The sequence below is a fragment of the Bombina bombina genome, chromosome 1 (genome assembly GCF_027579735.1).
Source record: "Bombina bombina isolate aBomBom1 chromosome 1, aBomBom1.pri, whole genome shotgun sequence".
In the NCBI taxonomy this organism is placed as follows: Eukaryota; Metazoa; Chordata; class Amphibia; order Anura; family Bombinatoridae; genus Bombina; species Bombina bombina.
The window spans coordinates 565,397,998-565,416,146 of NC_069499.1; the positions used below are offsets into that span (position 1 = coordinate 565,397,998).

At 41.2% G+C, this 18,149-nt stretch overlaps 1 protein-coding gene across 2 annotated transcripts in view; it reads left to right on the top strand.

Annotated features, from left to right (window-relative positions):
* Positions 1 to 18,149, top strand: part of SLX9 (SLX9 ribosome biogenesis factor) — a 449,304-nt gene that overhangs the window by 356,681 nt on the left and 74,474 nt on the right. For both annotated transcript variants that reach the window (XM_053698771.1, XM_053698770.1), the window contains exon 5: positions 13,750 to 13,818. In XM_053698771.1, coding sequence (XP_053554746.1) covers positions 13,750 to 13,818 — 69 coding nt within the window. The remainder of the gene's footprint in view (positions 1 to 13,749; positions 13,819 to 18,149) is intronic.

The following is an 18,149-nucleotide window of genomic DNA, read 5'->3' on the forward strand; positions in this document are numbered from 1 at the left end:
GATGCTTACCTTCACATACCGATCCACAAAGATCATCACCGGTATCTAAGGTTTGCCTTCTTAGACAGGCACTACCAGTTTGTAGCTCTTCCATTCGGATTGGCTACGGCTCCAAGAATCTTCACAAAGGTTCTGGGTGCCCTTCTGGCGGTACTAAGACCGCGAGGGATTTCGGTAGCTCCGTACCTAGACGACATTCTAATACAAGCTTCAAGCTTTCAGACTGCCAAGTCTCATACAGAGTTAGTTCTGGCATTTCTAAGGTCGCATGGATGGAAAGTGAACGAAAAGAAGAGTTCTCTTTTTCCTCTCACAAGAGTTCCATTCTTGGGGACTCTTATAGATTCTGTAGAAATGAAGATTTACCTGACAGAAGACAGGTTAACAAAGCTTCAAAATGCATGCCGTGTCCTTCATTCCATTCAACACCCGTCAGTAGCTCAATGCATGGAGGTGATCGGCTTAATGGTAGCGGCAATGGACATAGTACCTTTTGCACGCCTACACCTCAGACCGCTGCAATTGTGCATGCTAAGTCAGTGGAATGGGGATTACTCAGATTTGTCCCCTACTCTGAATCTGAATCAAGAGACCAGAAATTCTCTTCTATGGTGGCTTTATCGGCCACACCTGTCCAGGGGGATGCCATTCAGCAGGCCAGACTGGACAATTGTAACAACAGACGCCAGCCTACTAGGTTGGGGCGCTGTCTGGAATTCTCTGAAGGCTCAGGGACTATGGAATCAGGAGGAGAGTCTCCTTCCAATAAACATTCTGGAATTGAGAGCAGTTCTCAATGCCCTTCTGGCTTGGCCCCAATTAACAACTCGGGGGTTCATCAGGTTTCAGTCGGACAACATCACGACTGTAGCTTACATCAACCATCAGGGAGGGACAAGAAGCTCCCTAGCAATGATGGAAGTATCAAAGATAATTCGCTGGGCAGAGTCTCACTCTTGCCACCTGTCAGCAATCCACATCCCGGGAGTGGAGAACTGGGAGGCGGATTTCTTGAGTCGCCAGACCTTTCATCCGGGGGAGTGGGAACTTCATCCGGAGGTCTTTGCCCAAATACTTCGACGTTGGGGCAAACCAGAGATAGATCTCATGGCGTCTCGCCAGAACGCCAAACTTCCTCACTACGGGTCCAGATCCAGGGATCCGGGAGCGGTTCTGATAGATGCTTTGACAGCACCTTGGAACTTCGGGATGGCTTATGTGTTTCCACCCTTCCCGCTGCTTCCTCGATTGATTGCCAAAATCAAACAGGAGAGAGCATCAGTGATTCTAATAGCGCCTGCATGGCCACGCAGGACTTGGTATGCAGATCTAGTGGACATGTCATCCTGTCCGCCTTGGTCTCTACCTCTAAGACAGGACCTTCTGATACAGGGTCCATTCAAACATCAAAATCTAACTTCTCTGAAGATGACTGCTTGGAAATTGAACGCTTGATTTTATCAAAACGTGGTTTTTCTGAGTCGGTTATTGATACCCTGATACAGGCTAGGAAGCCTGTTACCAGAAGGATTTACCATAAAATATGGCGTAAATACCTATACTGGTGCGAATCCAAAGGTTACTCCTGGAGTAAGGTTAGGATCGCTAGGATATTGTCTTTTCTACAAGAAGGTTTAGAAAAGGGTTTATCAGCTAGTTCATTAAAGGGACAGATTTCAGCTCTGTCCATCTTGTTACACAGGCGTCTGTCAGAAAATCCAGACGTCCAGGCTTTTTGTCAGGCTTTAGCTAGGATCAAGCCTGTGTTTAAAGCTGTTGCTCCGCCATGGAGTTTAAACTTAGTTCTTAACGTTTTACAAGGTGTTCCGTTTGAACCCCTTCATTCCATTGATATAAAATTGTTATCTTGGAAAGTTCTGTTTTTAATGGCTATTTCCTCGGCTCGAAGAGTCTCTGAGTTATCAGCCTTACATTGTGATTCTCCTTATCTGATTTTTCACTCAGACAAGGTAGTTCTGCGTACTAAACCTGGGTTCTTACCTAAGGTAGTCACTAACAGGAATATCAATCAAGAGATTGTTGTTCCATCCTTGTGTCCAAATCCTTCTTCAAAGAAGGAACGTCTTCTACACAATCTGGATGTAGTTCGTGCCCTCAAGTTCTACTTGCAGGCAACTAAAGATTTTCGCCAAACTTCTTCCCTGTTTGTCGTTTATTCTGGACAGAGGAGAGGTCAAAAAGCTTCTGCTACCTCTCTCTCTTTTTGGCTTCGTAGCATAATACGTTTAGCCTATGAGACTGCTGGACAGCAGCCTCCTGAAAGAATTACAGCCCACTCCACTAGAGCTGTGGCTTCCACTTGGGCCTTTAAGAATGAGGCCTCTGTTGAACAGATTTGCAAGGCTGCAACTTGGTCTTCGCTTCATACTTTTTCCAAATTTTACAAATTTGACACTTTTGCTTCTTCGGAGGCTATTTTTGGGAGAAAGGTTCTTCAGGCAGTGGTTCCTTCTGTATAATGAGCCTGCCTATCCCTCCCGTCATCCGTGTCCTTTTGCTTTGGTATTGGTATCCCAGAAGTAATGATGACCCGTGGACTGATCACACATAACAGAAGAAAACATAATTTATGCTTACCTGATAAATTCCTTTCTTCTGTTGTGTGATCAGTCCACGGCCCGCCCTGTTTTAAGGCAGGTAAATATTTTTTAAATTATACTCCAGTCACCACTTCACCCTTGGTTACTCCTTTCTCGTTGATTCTTGGTCGAATGACTGGGACTGACGTAGAGGGGAGGAGCTATATGCAGCTCTGCTGGGTGAATCCTCTTGCATTTCCTGTTGGGGAGGAGTTATATCCCAGAAGTAATGATGACCCGTGGACTGATCACACAACAGAAGAAAGGAATTTATCAGGTAAGCATAAATTATGTTTTTAATTTAACCAATAAATATTGTTACGTTTTAACTTATGTCTGTGGAATAAGTTACACCAAACACTACACTAGCACATTGTTACTGTCAGGGTGCCAGGAATCAGACTGAGACGAGAACTGCAAAAATAATCACACCTTTATTAATAGCAAAAAATAATAAAAAGTCCACAAGTCAAATAACAAGCCAGGAGTCAAAACCAGAGCTGGTAGTCAGACGAGCCGAGTCAGGAGCCAAAGCGAATAGTCAGACGAGCCGGAATCAGGAACAAGGAAAACAGCAGAGTCAGGAACAAGCCAGGGATCAGGAACCAGGAAGGACGTCAGGCAGCCAGGTAATACACAGGAACTCTCACAAACAGGTCTGAGACAACGCAAAGGCAAAGCATACTGAACAGAGGCCCTTTAAATAATAAGTGATGACATCACAATTCTGAGACTGCATCCTGCCTCACATGGATGATGCACACCAGTCTGGCCATAAAAGGAAGTGCAGGAAGTGAGCAGCATCCCCCACAATGCACCAAGTCAGGAAGAGAGGTGAGTAAAATGGCTGCCAGCAGCACATGGCAAACACAACAGGGAAAAACCCTGACAGTACCCTTCCCTCAACGACCCCTCCCCCGCGGGAGGACAAAAGGCTTATTGGGGAAACGGGCATGGAAGGCACGGAGGAGGGCGGGAGCATGAACATCAGAGGAGGGAACCCAAGAACGCTCCTCCGGACCGTAGCCCCTCCAGTGAACCAAATACTGTACACGGCCCCTGGACATACAAGAGTCAATAATGCTGCTGACCTCATACTCCTCATGGTTGTCAATAAAGATAGGACGGGGACGAGGCAACACAGTGGTAAACTGATTACAAACCAATGGTTTCAAGAGGGAGACATGAAAAACGTTGGAGATGCGCATAGCAGGAGGAAGGTCAAGAGCGTAGGCCACAGGATTAACCCGTCGGAGTATTCGAAAAGGACCAACATATCGGGGAGCCAATTTATTGGAAGGCACATGAAGGTTCAAGTTGTGGGAGGACAGCCAAACTCTCTCACCAACCTGGTAGGAAGGTGCGGGCAGACGCCTACGATCAGCCTGGAACTTTTGGCGCTGCATAGAACAATGAAGGCAATCCTGAATCTGCACCCACGTGGAACGGAGTTGCCGAAGATGCTCCTCCAAAGCCGGAATACCCTGAGACATGAATGAATCAGGCAACATGGATGGTTGAAACCCATAATTCGTCATGAACGGGGATAACTTGGAGGAAGCATTAATAGCACTTTTGCGAGCGAACTCTGCCCAAGGTAACAGTTCAGACCGATTATTGTGGTGATCTGAGACATAGCAACGGAGGAACTGTTCCAGAGCTTGATTAGACCGTTCCGCAGCCCCATTGGATTGAGGGTGATATGCCGAGGAGAAGGACCGCTGGATCCCCATTTGAGCACAAAAGGAATGCCAAAATCTGGAGACAAACTGGCTACCCCGGTCCAACACTATCTCCTTGGGTAACCCATGTAAACGGAAGACATCCCGGGCAAAAATTGAAGCAAGCTCCTGAGCGGTAGGCAGCTTCATCAAGGGAATGGAATGTGACATTTTAGAAAAACGGTCAACCACCATAAGGATAACAGTATTGCCATTGGAAACAGGGAGCTCGACAATGAAGTCCATGGAAAGATGTGTCCAAGGGAGCTCACCATTAGCAATAGGTTGAAGAAGACCCACAGGAAGACGTTGAGGAGTCTTATTCTGTGCACAAACTGAGCAGGAGGCAACATACGCAGCAATATCAGAACCAAGACCTGGCCACCAGAATTGTCGAGTGACAGACCAAATCATTTGGCTCTTGCCTGGGTGACCTGCGGCTTTAGGATAGTGGTAAGTGTGCAAAAGTTTAATTCGAAGGTTCTCAGGAACAAAACACTTACCACTAGGTTTCTCAGGAGGTGCATTGGTTTGTGCAGCCAGGATCTCCTCCCCCAAGGGAGAAGTCAAATTAGTATGTATGGTAGCCAAAATATGGTCAGGAGGTATAACAGGAGTAGGTACAGACTCCTCCTTGGACAGAGGCAAAAATTGTCGAGAGAGGGCATCAGCCCTAACATTCTTACTACCAGGCAGGTAGGAGACCACATAATTAAACCGAGACAAAAATAGCGCCCACCTAGCCTGTCGGGGCGACAAACGTTTTGCTTCAGATAGATAAGTTAAATTCTTGTGGTCAGTAAGAATGAGCACTGGCACGCTAGTACCCTCGAGAAGATGCCTCCATTCCTTGAGTGCCAAAATTATGGCCAGTAATTCCCTGTCGCCAATTTCATAATTGCACTCCGCTGGAGACAATTTCTTAGAGAAGAAACCACACGGATGCAAGGAACCGTCAGGCGTAGGACGTTGAGACAAGAGGGCACCTACTCCAGTCTCAGATGCATCGACCTCAAGAATGAAAGGCAGCAAAGGCAGTCTTAAGACTATCAAAGGCCTTAATGGCAGTAGGTGACCAATGGAGTGGATCATTCTCTTTACGGGTCATGTCTATGATAGGTTTGACCACGGAAGAAAAGTTTTTAATAAACTTTCTATAGTAATTGGCGAACCCCAAAAAACGTTGAATAGACCGAAGACCAACTGGGCGAGGCCACTGCAGATAACTTGTCAGGATCCATGGAGAACCCTGCAACAGAGATAACATAACCTAGGAAGGTTACTTGAGTCTGATGGAACTCACATTTCTCGAGTTTACAAAACAGGCCGTTCTAATGTAGTCTCGGAAGAACCCGTGTAACATCAGAACGATGAGCCTCAAGTGTGGGTGAGTGTATGAGGATGTCATCTAAGTACACCACAACACACTGTTGCAAGATATCTCGTAGGACATCATTAATAAATTCCTGAAAAACAGCAGGAGCATTGCATAGGCCAAAGGGCATTACAAGATACTCATAATGCCCGCTCCTGGTGTTAAATGCTGTTTTCCATTCGTGGCCCTCCTTAATCCTAACGAGATTGTAAGCTCCTCTCAAATCAAGTTTAGTAAAGACCGTAGCTTCCTTGAGGCGGTCAAAGAGTTCCGTAATGAGCGGAATAGGGTAAGCATTCTTAATGGTAAGACGATTAAGACCCCCTATAATCGATACATGGTCTTAACTGGCCACCCTTTTTCTTCACAAAGAAGAAGCCAGCCCCTGCAGGAGAGCAGGATTTGCGGATGATTCCCCGTGACAGAGCATCAGCAACATACTCCTCCATAGCACAATTCTCTGCAACAGACAGAGGGTACACCCGGCCCCGAGGAGGAATGGCTCCTGGTTGCAGGTCTATGGCACAATCGTAAGACCGGTGAGGAGGCAACGTACCGGCATGCACCTTGTCAAACACGTCTAGGAACTCTCGGTACTCCTCTGGCAATTGAGATACCGAAGAAGTGCACAAGACTTTAACTGGTTTCCGAAGACAAGTGGAAATACATTGCGGGGACCACGACAAAGTTTCTGACCTGCGCCAGTTGAGACTGGGATTGTGCTTTTGGAGCCAAGGATAACTCAGAACAACTGGAAAATGCGGAGAGTTTATCACCTTGAAACCAGGGTTTCAAAATGGAGAGCCCCAACAGCCATGGACAATGGAGCAGTTTCATGAGTAACGAGTGCGGGCTGAAGGGGCCTGCCATCAATAGCCTCAATAGCAAGCGGAACGGACCGAGGCAAAACAGGAATGTAGTGCTTTGATACAAAAGCACTGTCAATGAAATAGCCCGCAGCACCGGAGACAACAAGAGCCTGAGTGACTATGGAGGAGTCCACCCAGGAAAGGACAACCGTGACCAAAGGTTTCTCCTTTAGCGGTTCCGGGCACAAGGATAAACCACCCAAGGTCTGCCCCCGACAGGACCTTAGGTGTGAGCGTTTCCCGGCCGTGTAGGATAAGACTTCAAAAGGTGGCCCTGTAACCCACAAAAGAGGCAGAGCCCCTCCCTCCTCCTAAAGGCCCTCTCCGCCGCGCAGAGACGCGTGAATCCCAACTGCATCGGCTCAGCAGTACCTGGTGACTCAGGACCAGGAGGCATGGGAGGAGAGGGAGGCATGGGTGGGAACGAACACGTAGGAGACAACGGAACAGGAGACTTCCTCAAGCGCAGAGGGCCTCTCTCTGACTCTGATGTCAATTAGGATAAAAAAAAGACACCAATGCCTCGAGATCCTCTGGTAAATCTCTGGCAGCAACTTCGTCTTTAATCGCATCAGAGAGCCCATGAAAGAAGGCGGCAACAAGGGCTTCATTGTTCCAGCCTACCTCTGCGGCAAGCGTATGGAACTCAATAGCATACTGAGCAACAGATCTTGTACCTTGCTGAATGGACATGAGTCGTTTAGCAGCAGAGGAGGAGCGAGCCGGAACATCAAATACCCTTCGAAACTAGGCCACAAATTCAGAGTAATTTGAAATCACAGGTTTATTAGTCTTCCACAAGGGATTAGCCCAGGCAAGAGCTGTGTCAGAGAGTAACGAGATGAGAAATCCCACCTTAGCTCTTTCAGAGGGAAACGCCTGAGGTAACATCTCAAAGTAAATGCCCACCTGGTTCAAAAACCCTCTGCACTGAATAGGATCGCCTCCATATCGCTGAGTAGAGGTGCAGAACCGGACATGCTCCAGGTAGGCATAGGTGCAGCAGCAGAAACAGGAGCAGCCATAACTTGCGGGACACTTTGGTCCAAATGTGCAGTGCGAGTCAGCAGGGTTTGCAGGGCTAGTGCAAATTGATCCAAGCGGTGATCCTGTACATCCATCCTGGAAATGATGGCAGGTAAAGGTGGATTATTAGCACCATCAGGATTCATGGCCTTTGCGTAATGTCAGGGTGCCAGGAATCAGACTGAGACAAGAAGTGCAAAAATAATCACACCTTTATTAATAGCAAAAAAATAATAAAAAGTCCACAAGTCAAATAACAAGCCAGGAATCAAAACCAGAGCTGGTAGTCAGACGAGCCGAGTCAGGAGCCAAATCAATTAGTCAGACGAGCCGGAATCAGGAACAAGGAAGACAGCAGAGTCAGGAACAAGCCAGGGATCAGGAACCAGGAAGGACGTCAGGCAGCCAGGTAATACACAGGAACTCTCACAAACAGGTCTGAGACAACGCAAAGGCAAAGCATACTGTACAGAGGCCCTTTAAATAATAAGTGATGACATCACAATTCTGAGACTGCATCCTGTCTCACATTTATGATGCACACCAGTCTGGCCATAAAAGGAAGTGCAGGAAGTGAGCAGCATCCCCCACAATGCACCAAGTCAGGAAGAGAGGTGAGTAAAATGGCTGCCAGCAGCACATGGCAAACACAACAGGGAAAAACCCTAACAGTTACTCACAAGTATCAGGAATTAAGAGTGCTATTAGTGTATTCTGTTGCAATTGGTGGACCCCTTACCACCAATTGTTTTTTGTAAATACTTTATATAATACACAGCACCTCTCAGCAATACATAAATATATAATTAATCTGATTCTTCAATCTGAATAAGATTTATTCAAGCTGACTAATATTCCTAAGGTGGTGCCATTGGCTTTTTCTCTTGTTAAAGAAACAATATAACAGATGTGATAACGATAGTGGTACCTGGACAAAGGATGAATTACAAACCGTACAATTAATGTTAGAACTCATATCCAAAAATGATCAAAATCAGACAAATAATTGGAGAGATTAACTAAAAAATAAATCAAAATATATTCCTAACATAAATAATGCCTCCTGTGTAGAAATCTACAACAAAATAGTCTGTGAGGAAATCACTAATCTGTATACAAACTGCCCCACTAACAATTTTTCTAAACAAGAAAAAGAAGCACTTGAAGAAATGAAAAACTGGAATGATGTAATTATTTGCAACTCCGATAAAGGAAGAAATATTATCATTTGGCCCCTAGATAGACATGTACATGAGGGAAGCCAAAAGCAATTATTAAATCCAGATTGTTGCAAAAAGATCACTTTTAATCCTACACTGGATTATTTGAAATTATATAACTCAATTATACAAGAAGCATTTAAAGACCAAATAATGAACACAAAAAAATTCAATTTTTTAACAGTAGAACATCCAAAAATGGCAACTATTTATGTAATACCTAAAATTCATAAAAGCATTACTAATCCACCTGGCCGACCCATAGTGTCCAGAATAAACAATCTGACTGAAAAAGCAAGCCAATAGATTGATTAAAGATTAAGGGAATTTGTGGTCACCCTGCCATCATACTTGAGAGACACGATGGAGGTGCTCAACCAACTAGAAAAAGTTACCGTAGATGAAACACCACGGCTGTGCACAGTGGATGTGGAATCTCTGTATACCAGTATGAATCATCAAACTGGAACAGAGGCAGTTAAATACTTGTGTTTTTTCTATGGGAGGGGCCCAAAGAAAAATTTCTGACATTCATTTCAATCCTGAATCAGAACACTATCAATATTAAACTCTGGATATGAATCGTGAACTGCTTTCCTTTTTAGTAGACATGTGCGCAGCGGAAAAATTTGTTTCGGACCGATTCAGATTTTTTCGAATTTCGTTTCAAATCGATTTGAATTCGGATGCATTTGAATGTATTAGTTTCGGCTTCATTCGGATTCGAATAAATTCGGATGTATTAGTTTTGGATTCAATTCATAAGTTCGGTATGTGTTATGTTGATTTAGATGGTTCCAAGTTACACAAACATTATTATTTCACTGTTCTATCTCACTAAATCTCACTAAATTTAATTTTTATACTGAATTGTGATTATAAATTTAATTTTTAAACTGAATTGTGATTAGTCCATGGCCATTCGCATGTAACGAATAAATCCGAACTAATTCGGATTTATTCTTTACAAATGCATTTGGATTAGTTTAGTTTTGTTGCTAGGGTAATTCGGAAATTCAAAACGATTCGAATCTCCGAATTTGGCAGAATTTCACTTCGGAACGAAACGAAACACACGTCTACTTTTTAGACCTCAAGATTATTAAAAACAAAGAAGGTCGAATCTAAATGGATATTTACAGGAAAGAAACGGCAACCAACAGCATTCTACATTCTTCAAGTGCTCATGCACCAAGTACCATAAAAGCGTCGCCTATTGGCGCATTGCTATGACTGAAAAGAATCTGTTTAGTTAATGAAACTTATAAGAGAAAAGCAGAACTCCTTACCAAGAGACTCCAAGATGGGGGGTATAGCAAGAGATCTATTAAAAAGGCAAAATGGAGGGCAAATCAAACTCAAAGACAATAACTTTTACAAATTAAAAAGAAAACTCCTGACAATGAAACAAAACTGATTTTAACATATAATCCATGTATTCAACTGGTAAATAATATACTACAAGAACATATACACATTCTCCATACTGAGTCAATTATCAAAAACATTATTGGAGAGAAAATCCATATTGGGTATAGAAGATCTACCAATTTAAAATCACTGATCAGCCCAAGTCATTTTCAAACAGAAAAGAAAAAAGTACAATCACCAAAGGGTCATATAAATGCAGAGAATGTAGCTCTTGTTATTATATGAATACAACACGATCAGTAACAGATTCCATAAAGAACACAAAATTGATTCATATATTACCTGTCAAACTGAAGGAGTATTATATGCATTAGTATGCAAATGTAATTTAGTATACGTGGGTATAACAACAAGGAAACTACGAACAAGACTTGGAGAACACTTAAGAAACATCAAAAATGCTGAAAACGATAAGCTGATAAAAAAATTACAAGTGTAGCATTACACTTTCTCCAAATCCATCAATGCAAGACTAATAAATTAAAATGCTTTGGTCTCCAACACATAAATCTCAGGATAAGAGGAGGCAACTTGGAAAACGAACTATTAAAAGCAGAAAACAAATGAATTTATTTGCTTAACACTGTACAACCACACGGGTTGAATGAAAACAATAACTACTTTTCAATTTTGTAAACGGGCATCGGCTATTTCTGCCAAAAAACTAAAAAGAAATATGAGTATTAGATAAACCCAATAGACTTACTAGGAAAATATATAAATTGCATAAGAATATCTGGAAATATTATTTTACTACACAGATCCCTAAATATTAAACTGCTTGAGTGTATTAAATCAACATATCACTATAGTAGAACACATTAAGTATTTTTAACCTTTCCAATAATCCCCAAACAAATGGTGGGGTATCACTTAGTTGGATATGTAATCACATTATACACAGCAGTGTAAACACAAGATAAAACATTAGAATCACTCCAACAAATAATATTTATTTAATTTATTCACAACCGTAAACACATCAATATGCTAGTATCACTAATGTATACTACGATTAATTAATAATTTATATTTGATGAGAAGATAATGTCACAAAACCATTTAAACACAAATTACTAGTTTTTATCACGTTTTATCATTTTTCATCACCTAACACAATTCTTTCTTTTACACACGACAACACGATCACAATCAAAAGCTAATAAATATAAAACAGCAGATGAGATATATGGCAATATTACATTATATGCAATTAATAAACCATACAGTGTTAATATATTCTAATAGTTCATAATGTTATCTGACCAATAATTCTAGAAATTATGATTACAGTCCTTAACAAAAGATTACTCATATAAATAAAGTTGGAATTAATGTGACTAAACTATGTACTCAGATGCATACTTTGTATATCAAATGTTGAAATGGTTACAGATCAACATAACGATATATAAAAAAAATCCAAGCATAGATATATGAAACTCTCCTCTCAGAATAAACCAGGACAAAAAAAACTCCAGTTATAATAGATCGGAAACTTCCATCCAATAAGATTTAACTTGATTCTTTTCAATAAACAAAAATAATAACACCATTAAATTCAAAATGGATTTAATGGTCCCATAAGGTAAAAGAAACCATACAAATAACTATGATGCGAATGATATGCTTCAGATTGTCTATATCTTGTGACGTCATAATCGCGGATCTCGCAAGATTTCACAGCCAATAAAATCCTGCTGAGGCCGGCGCGCCTCACCCTTTTGAAAAAGCCACTTCAGTAAAACGTTTTAAGGGCGGGAGGGAGAGTTGTGGGGCTCTCTAATTTGTTTTAAATTAATCTAAGACCTAACCTTATTTGTGACTAAGGTCACCCGCTATAACTATTGTTTATTGTTGGCCAATGCGGATGTTTGCTTGGCAGAATACGAGAAGTGTCTAGTTTTATTCTAAGATATAGCTCGAGTCTATGTGAAATAATTGATGATTTAAAATTTGGTACACAATGCAGCAGTGCAGCCAGTAAGGCCAGTCGAATACTATATCCTAAGGAAAAAGTAACATGTAATATGGGTAGACTTGATGGGCCTTTTTGGTTCTTATGTACCGTCAAATTCTATGTTTCTGTAATAAAATTACAGGGCAGCAGGTTAACCGAACATGAATTGTTGACCAATGCGTTTGCTTGGTATACTCTATACAAACTGCTTAACCCTGTTTAATGCCATATATTGTAATCGATTGGTTCTACTACAATTATGTTTCAGAATAGAAGCTATTTAGCTTTGTGTTACATTAGAACTGATATTCCTGCTGTCAGTACACAGCAGCTGCAGTATAAACTGATATTACAGTCATAGAATCATATACACTTATTGTGTCGCTTGGTACAGATGTTGCGACTTGATGTGTTAGTGTTTGGATACCACTGCTTAGTCCAAACGTTTTCAAGCAGTTACTAATAAGTATACTGTTTCTTTTACTGACTGTTAATAATGTTACAATCCCTGAGCTGAACCATTGCGGACTTTATGTAGCCTTATACATTGTCTAGACTTTTAAAGACACAGCAGCAATGCACTGCAATTACCAAACCGTATCCAATCATATGTTAGCACAGGTGTACAAACATTGTGAATTGATTTAATATACCCCAGTGCATATACCGATATTGGATTAAGGTATTAATGCAATAGCCCAGGCAAACAGGTAGCCAAACTTTGATTCTCCAATAGCGGCCAATTATTAGTATATTATAGGTGACATGGTCTTGGATTTATGTTTTTAATTTTTTCACCCAAGATTTTAATTTGACCAATAAATGTTGTTACGTTTTAACTTATGTCTGTGAAATAAGTTACACCAAACACTACACTAGAACATTGTTACTCAGAAGTACCAGGAATTAAGAGTGCTATTAGTGTATTCTGTTGCAATTGGTGGACCCCTTACCACCAATTGTTATTTGTAAATACAACTGACTTCCTGTAGGGCGGGCTCTATTACTCAGTCCTGTGCTCTTCAGAAATGATGCAATGTTTACAGTAATGAACAGCGTCTGTGTGAGCCTGGCTCCCAGGTAGCTCTTCTTGATAGGACATGAATAATGAGGGCTTAGAACTAATACAATATTTAATGTCAATTTAAATATAAAAACGCTAAAAATTATTTAAAGCATGTATATTAATGTTTTTTTTTATTCAAATATTAAACTATCAATTTCTGCAATAACATTTTATAGGATTTACTTAAATGTCCTTTTACTCACAATATTTCAAAATCAAACTATTATCTCAACTATTTAAAAGAGATATTGTTATGGGGCAAATTTGGTTCTGGTTCCAAAAGCCAGATTACTTCATAATGAGGCTAACCACTTTTGAGGTGTCTATCTAATCTGTGTCATTGTGCAGAATGCAGGATGCTTGTTCCATGTATATATATAGAGAATCTGAGGCCAAAAGCCTATGTGTTTTACTTTTCTTAATGGTTCTGATTGTACATATGGAAGGGTTGAAATCTCATGTTGTTGTATTTTTTTCCCAGCAATGTAAAGAAGAAGCCAGAGCCAACTGACTACTGCAAAATGAGACCTGCCCAGAAACGTCGCATTGTGTAAGTATTGAACCATCTCATCCTGTGCCAGACAGCTAAAAAAAAAATCTATGGTGGGTTACGTGTTTCCTAACAGAATTTTTAGGATCCTTTTGGTCTGTAGGATGCAGGGTTATTCTACTGGGCCAGGTGTGACAAACCCTGTATGAAAGGCAGCTTCTTAGGTTGCAATATGGTCGTGAAATGAAAATGTTTGCTACTTTTCTAGTTTTTTTTGTTAGGAAGGTCTTGAATTAGGGATGTTCCTAGTCTGCAAAAATATTAGTGGCTTTAGCCTATGGTTGCATTAAATGGTCCCTCCCCTAAATCTACCCAAGCTCTGTCACTTCCCAACCCACTATATAATTCTCAAAAATAATATCAGAAAAACATTGTGATTCCACCCTCCCTTCATTTGGCTTCCATTATCATACACACAATAGCTATAAACTTGTATATGAATGGTCACACACTGTTTAGGGCATGTCATTAGTTCTCTCTTCACACTCCTCATACTTCAGGCTTTCTTGCATGCTGTTCAGTCCCTTCTTCAGCCAAAGGAGCAGGGCACTGTTATTACTGAAAACATTTACGGTGGATGCCTGTCCACTATAACCTTTTCTGCTCCATGCATTTTCAAAAGCTAAGTCAACAGCTACACACTGAGAAGATTGCATTTGAGTTCCTGAATTCTGAGCTCCTTGTCTCTGTCCTCTTCTTTCCACTCCATCCTCAGTATTTCTTACTTCCATTCTGTATGTCCCCTTCATGCACTATAGCCAAAGGATTATCATCTCTGTAATACACTGACAGCTCAGGTCTGAATGACTTTTGCCACACATAGTGAACTTTAAGGCATTTCTACAGACCTAAGTATTTTTTCCCTTACCTGTGTCTTCAAAATGGTTGATCTGTTACTAACCCACCAGTGATGTCTCATACAATATTATGTGAATGAATGAGAAAAGAAAACTTATATTTGAAAAAGGAATCTTCAATGATGTTGTATTAATACCCAGCCTGATCATTTTGAGGTATGTCTCATGCCTTGTCTGTTCCCTAACTCTTTGTCTCCAGTCACCTTTCTTCTCTCTACATAGGTCCTTAACAATTTCTCTGAAGTGTTTACCTACTCCAAGTATCACAAATATGGAAAAATTGATTTATATGTAAAATATAATGGACCAGATTACGAGTGGAGCGCTATTTTGAGCTTTCGCTCATACGCTAACTGCGCTAGAAGTGAACTTCAGGTTGTGCTTGTATTATGAGTTGAAAATTAAATATTATTCCTCCATAGGAGTCCATGGAGCAAAAAAAACACCCAACTCCTGCGCAAACCTGATTGCATATTCTCATGTGTGCTAACCCTTCATGAAAATATGAATATTTAACATTCCAATGTTCCTTACAATAAGTTTGACTAATTTGAGTGTTCCTTTAACTGCAAAGCGCTCCAATGCACTTAAAAACATATATACACATTTATTAATACATATGTATACATACTGTTGACATACATATATATATATATATATATATATATATATATATATATAATATAATATAATATAAATCCAATCCAGGAACCAGCACTCATCAGCATCCAGAATGAACTGTAATGTAATACAGACCACCAAAAGCAAACAGACACTCTTCGTGAAGGTTGCACATTTACAAAACACAGAAGATTACATGAGCCTGTGCACCCTTCACTTGTTCCCAGTTTGTTGGATTGAGAGCTTGCATTGTGTGGCTGTTTTAGGGTCCCAGGTTTTTGCAAGGGACCTTGACGTGGTACCTGGGCTTGTCCCATTTGGCCAAATGCGGTAGCTAACCCTTCCATTTTTGCTTTTAATCTTAGCTTAGAACTTGTAAGTGAGTGCTGGACTTTCTCTGTGTGTTGTATTAATTTGTTTTGTAATTTTCCCTATGGTTCTTGCACCCAGACCTGGGGACAGCACAGCTTGCTGTGTGTGCCATTGAGCACCCAGGGCTGAGCATGTTGCAGAGTCATGGGATGTGTACCCGGTCCGGTCTGAGAGTGTGGTCCCCTTCCGTGTTTTATATATGTCTGGGGTGATTACATAAGCCTGTGCACCCTTCACTTGTTCCCAGTTTGTTGGATTGAGAGCTTGCATTGTGTGGCTGTTTCCATCTTAATATGCAAAGAGTCCACAGCTGCATTCCTTACTTGTGGGAAATACTGAACCTGGCCACCAGGAGGAGGCAAAGTCACCCCAGCCAAAGGTTTAAATACCTTCCCCACTTCCTCATAACCCCAGTCATTCTTTGCCTTTCGTCACAGGAGGTTGGCAGAGAAGTGTTAGAAGATTTCGGAGTAGTCTCTAATGGAGGGTAGTACTCTTCAAGAAGGGACTGGGGTTTTAAGTAGTCCTGTCAGCCTCTCAGTTAGAGCATGGATGAAAGTTAGAGTCCAGAGATGCAGGGATAGTCTTTCTGCGAAACCATCCCGACTCATATTAACAGCTCCATAGGCAATCAGCGTTGACGAGTTTCGCTGCCTGCTTTCTTCATCAAGTCCATGTCAGAAGCGATGCTACTATCTGTCACTCTTCAAGGGCCGTGTTCCTGTTCCACAGCGTACATTCTGGTGAGATCGTTTGATATTTTATACATATATGATAACGCAAGAAGACAGGGTCACAGTGTGATTTGTTTTATCTGTATAGAATCAAGGGTTAATATCTCCTTAGGGGGATTATTGAACAGGGGGGATTAATCTTATGTGTTTATATGATATTATGCTGCTTTTATGTGTGAGATGTTATAGGTTTATAGGCTGTTATGGAATATACAGGTTTCACTTTCAATTTGAGAGCCATGCAGCTTACAAGCTTGGTGCGCTTTCTCATAGCAGGGACGGTCCTGCATTGTGCACGATGTGATTAATTCCCTTTTCTCTTGTAAGATGTATCGAGTCCACGGATTCATCTTTTACTTGTGGGATATTCTCCTTCCCAACAGGAAGTGGCAAAGAGAGCACACAGCAGCTCCACCCCCCCAGTCATTCTCTTTGCCGGCTCTAAGCAATCGGAAGTGTAAAGTGAATGTGGTTAAAAAATGTAGTCTTTATTTTCTACAAGCAAGATTTTGTTATTTTAAATGGTACCGGTGTGTACTATTTACTCTCTAGCTGAAAGGAGACGAAGATTTCTGCAGGGAAGAAGATGATTTTAGCATGTTGTAACTAAAATCCACTGCTGTTCCCACAAAGGACTGAGGAGTGCAAGAAAACTTCAGTTGGGGGGAACGTTTTGCAGGTTAGGCTGCAATAAGGTTTGTTCAGTCTTTTTTTTCTTCTAGACAAGACTGTGATAATGCTAGATAAGACTGATAATATCCCCATGAGGGAAGGGTAAGCTGTATTCAGAGACTAAGTATGGAATTTCAAGCTTACATAACAGGGCTAGTTTATGCTGGTTGACACTACTTTCAAGGCAAACGGTTTTTATTGAAAATATCGTTTTTTGAGACACTTTGAAGGTTCCTTTGGTTTTCTTTCAGGGGTTGTTACCCACATGGCTAATATTAAAGCACTTTGGAGTATTTCGTTAGGCCTCACAAGCTCCGTAGTGAGGCGGGAGGGGCCTAATTTAGCGCTTCAGATGCGCAGTTATATTTGACTAGAAGTTTAGGCTGTTTCACATGGAGGGTCCTGCTGCAGTTTGAGGGCCTATAAGAAGCTTTTTCCCCACAAATCTGGTTCCTAAGGGCAGGTAGGGCCACAGCAGAGCTGTGGCAAGGTGCTGAACGTTTTTTAACCGTTTTTTTGGCTTACTGTCGATCCGGTTTGGGCATTAAGGGGTTAATCGGTTTTTTTGGGTTTTTTTTGCTAGTGGTGCAATCTTACTAATGCTTTAGGTACATACTGTAAAAAATTCGAAAAGTTTGCTGCATTTTTTCACTGTTTTGCAAAATTGTGTGCCTTTTTTATCTCTTAAAGGCACAGTAACGTTTTTTTCAAAGTATGTTTTTACTTGATTAAAGTGATTTAAAAGCCTGCTTGTTTTACTACTAGTCTGTTAAAGATGTCTGACACCAAGGAAAATCCTTGTTCAATGTGTTTAGAAGCCATGGTGGAACCCCCTCTCAGAATGTGTCCCACTTGTACTGATATGTCTATACACTTTAAAGAACATATTGTTACACTTAAAAATGTGGCCCAAGATGATTCTCAGACAGAAGGTAACGAGGTTAGCCCTTCAACCTCTCCCCAAGTGTCACAACCAGTTACGCCTGCTCAAACGACGCCTAGCACCTCTAGTGCATCTAACTCTTTTACCTTGCAAGATTTGGCGGCAGTTATGAATAATACCCTCTCAGTGTTC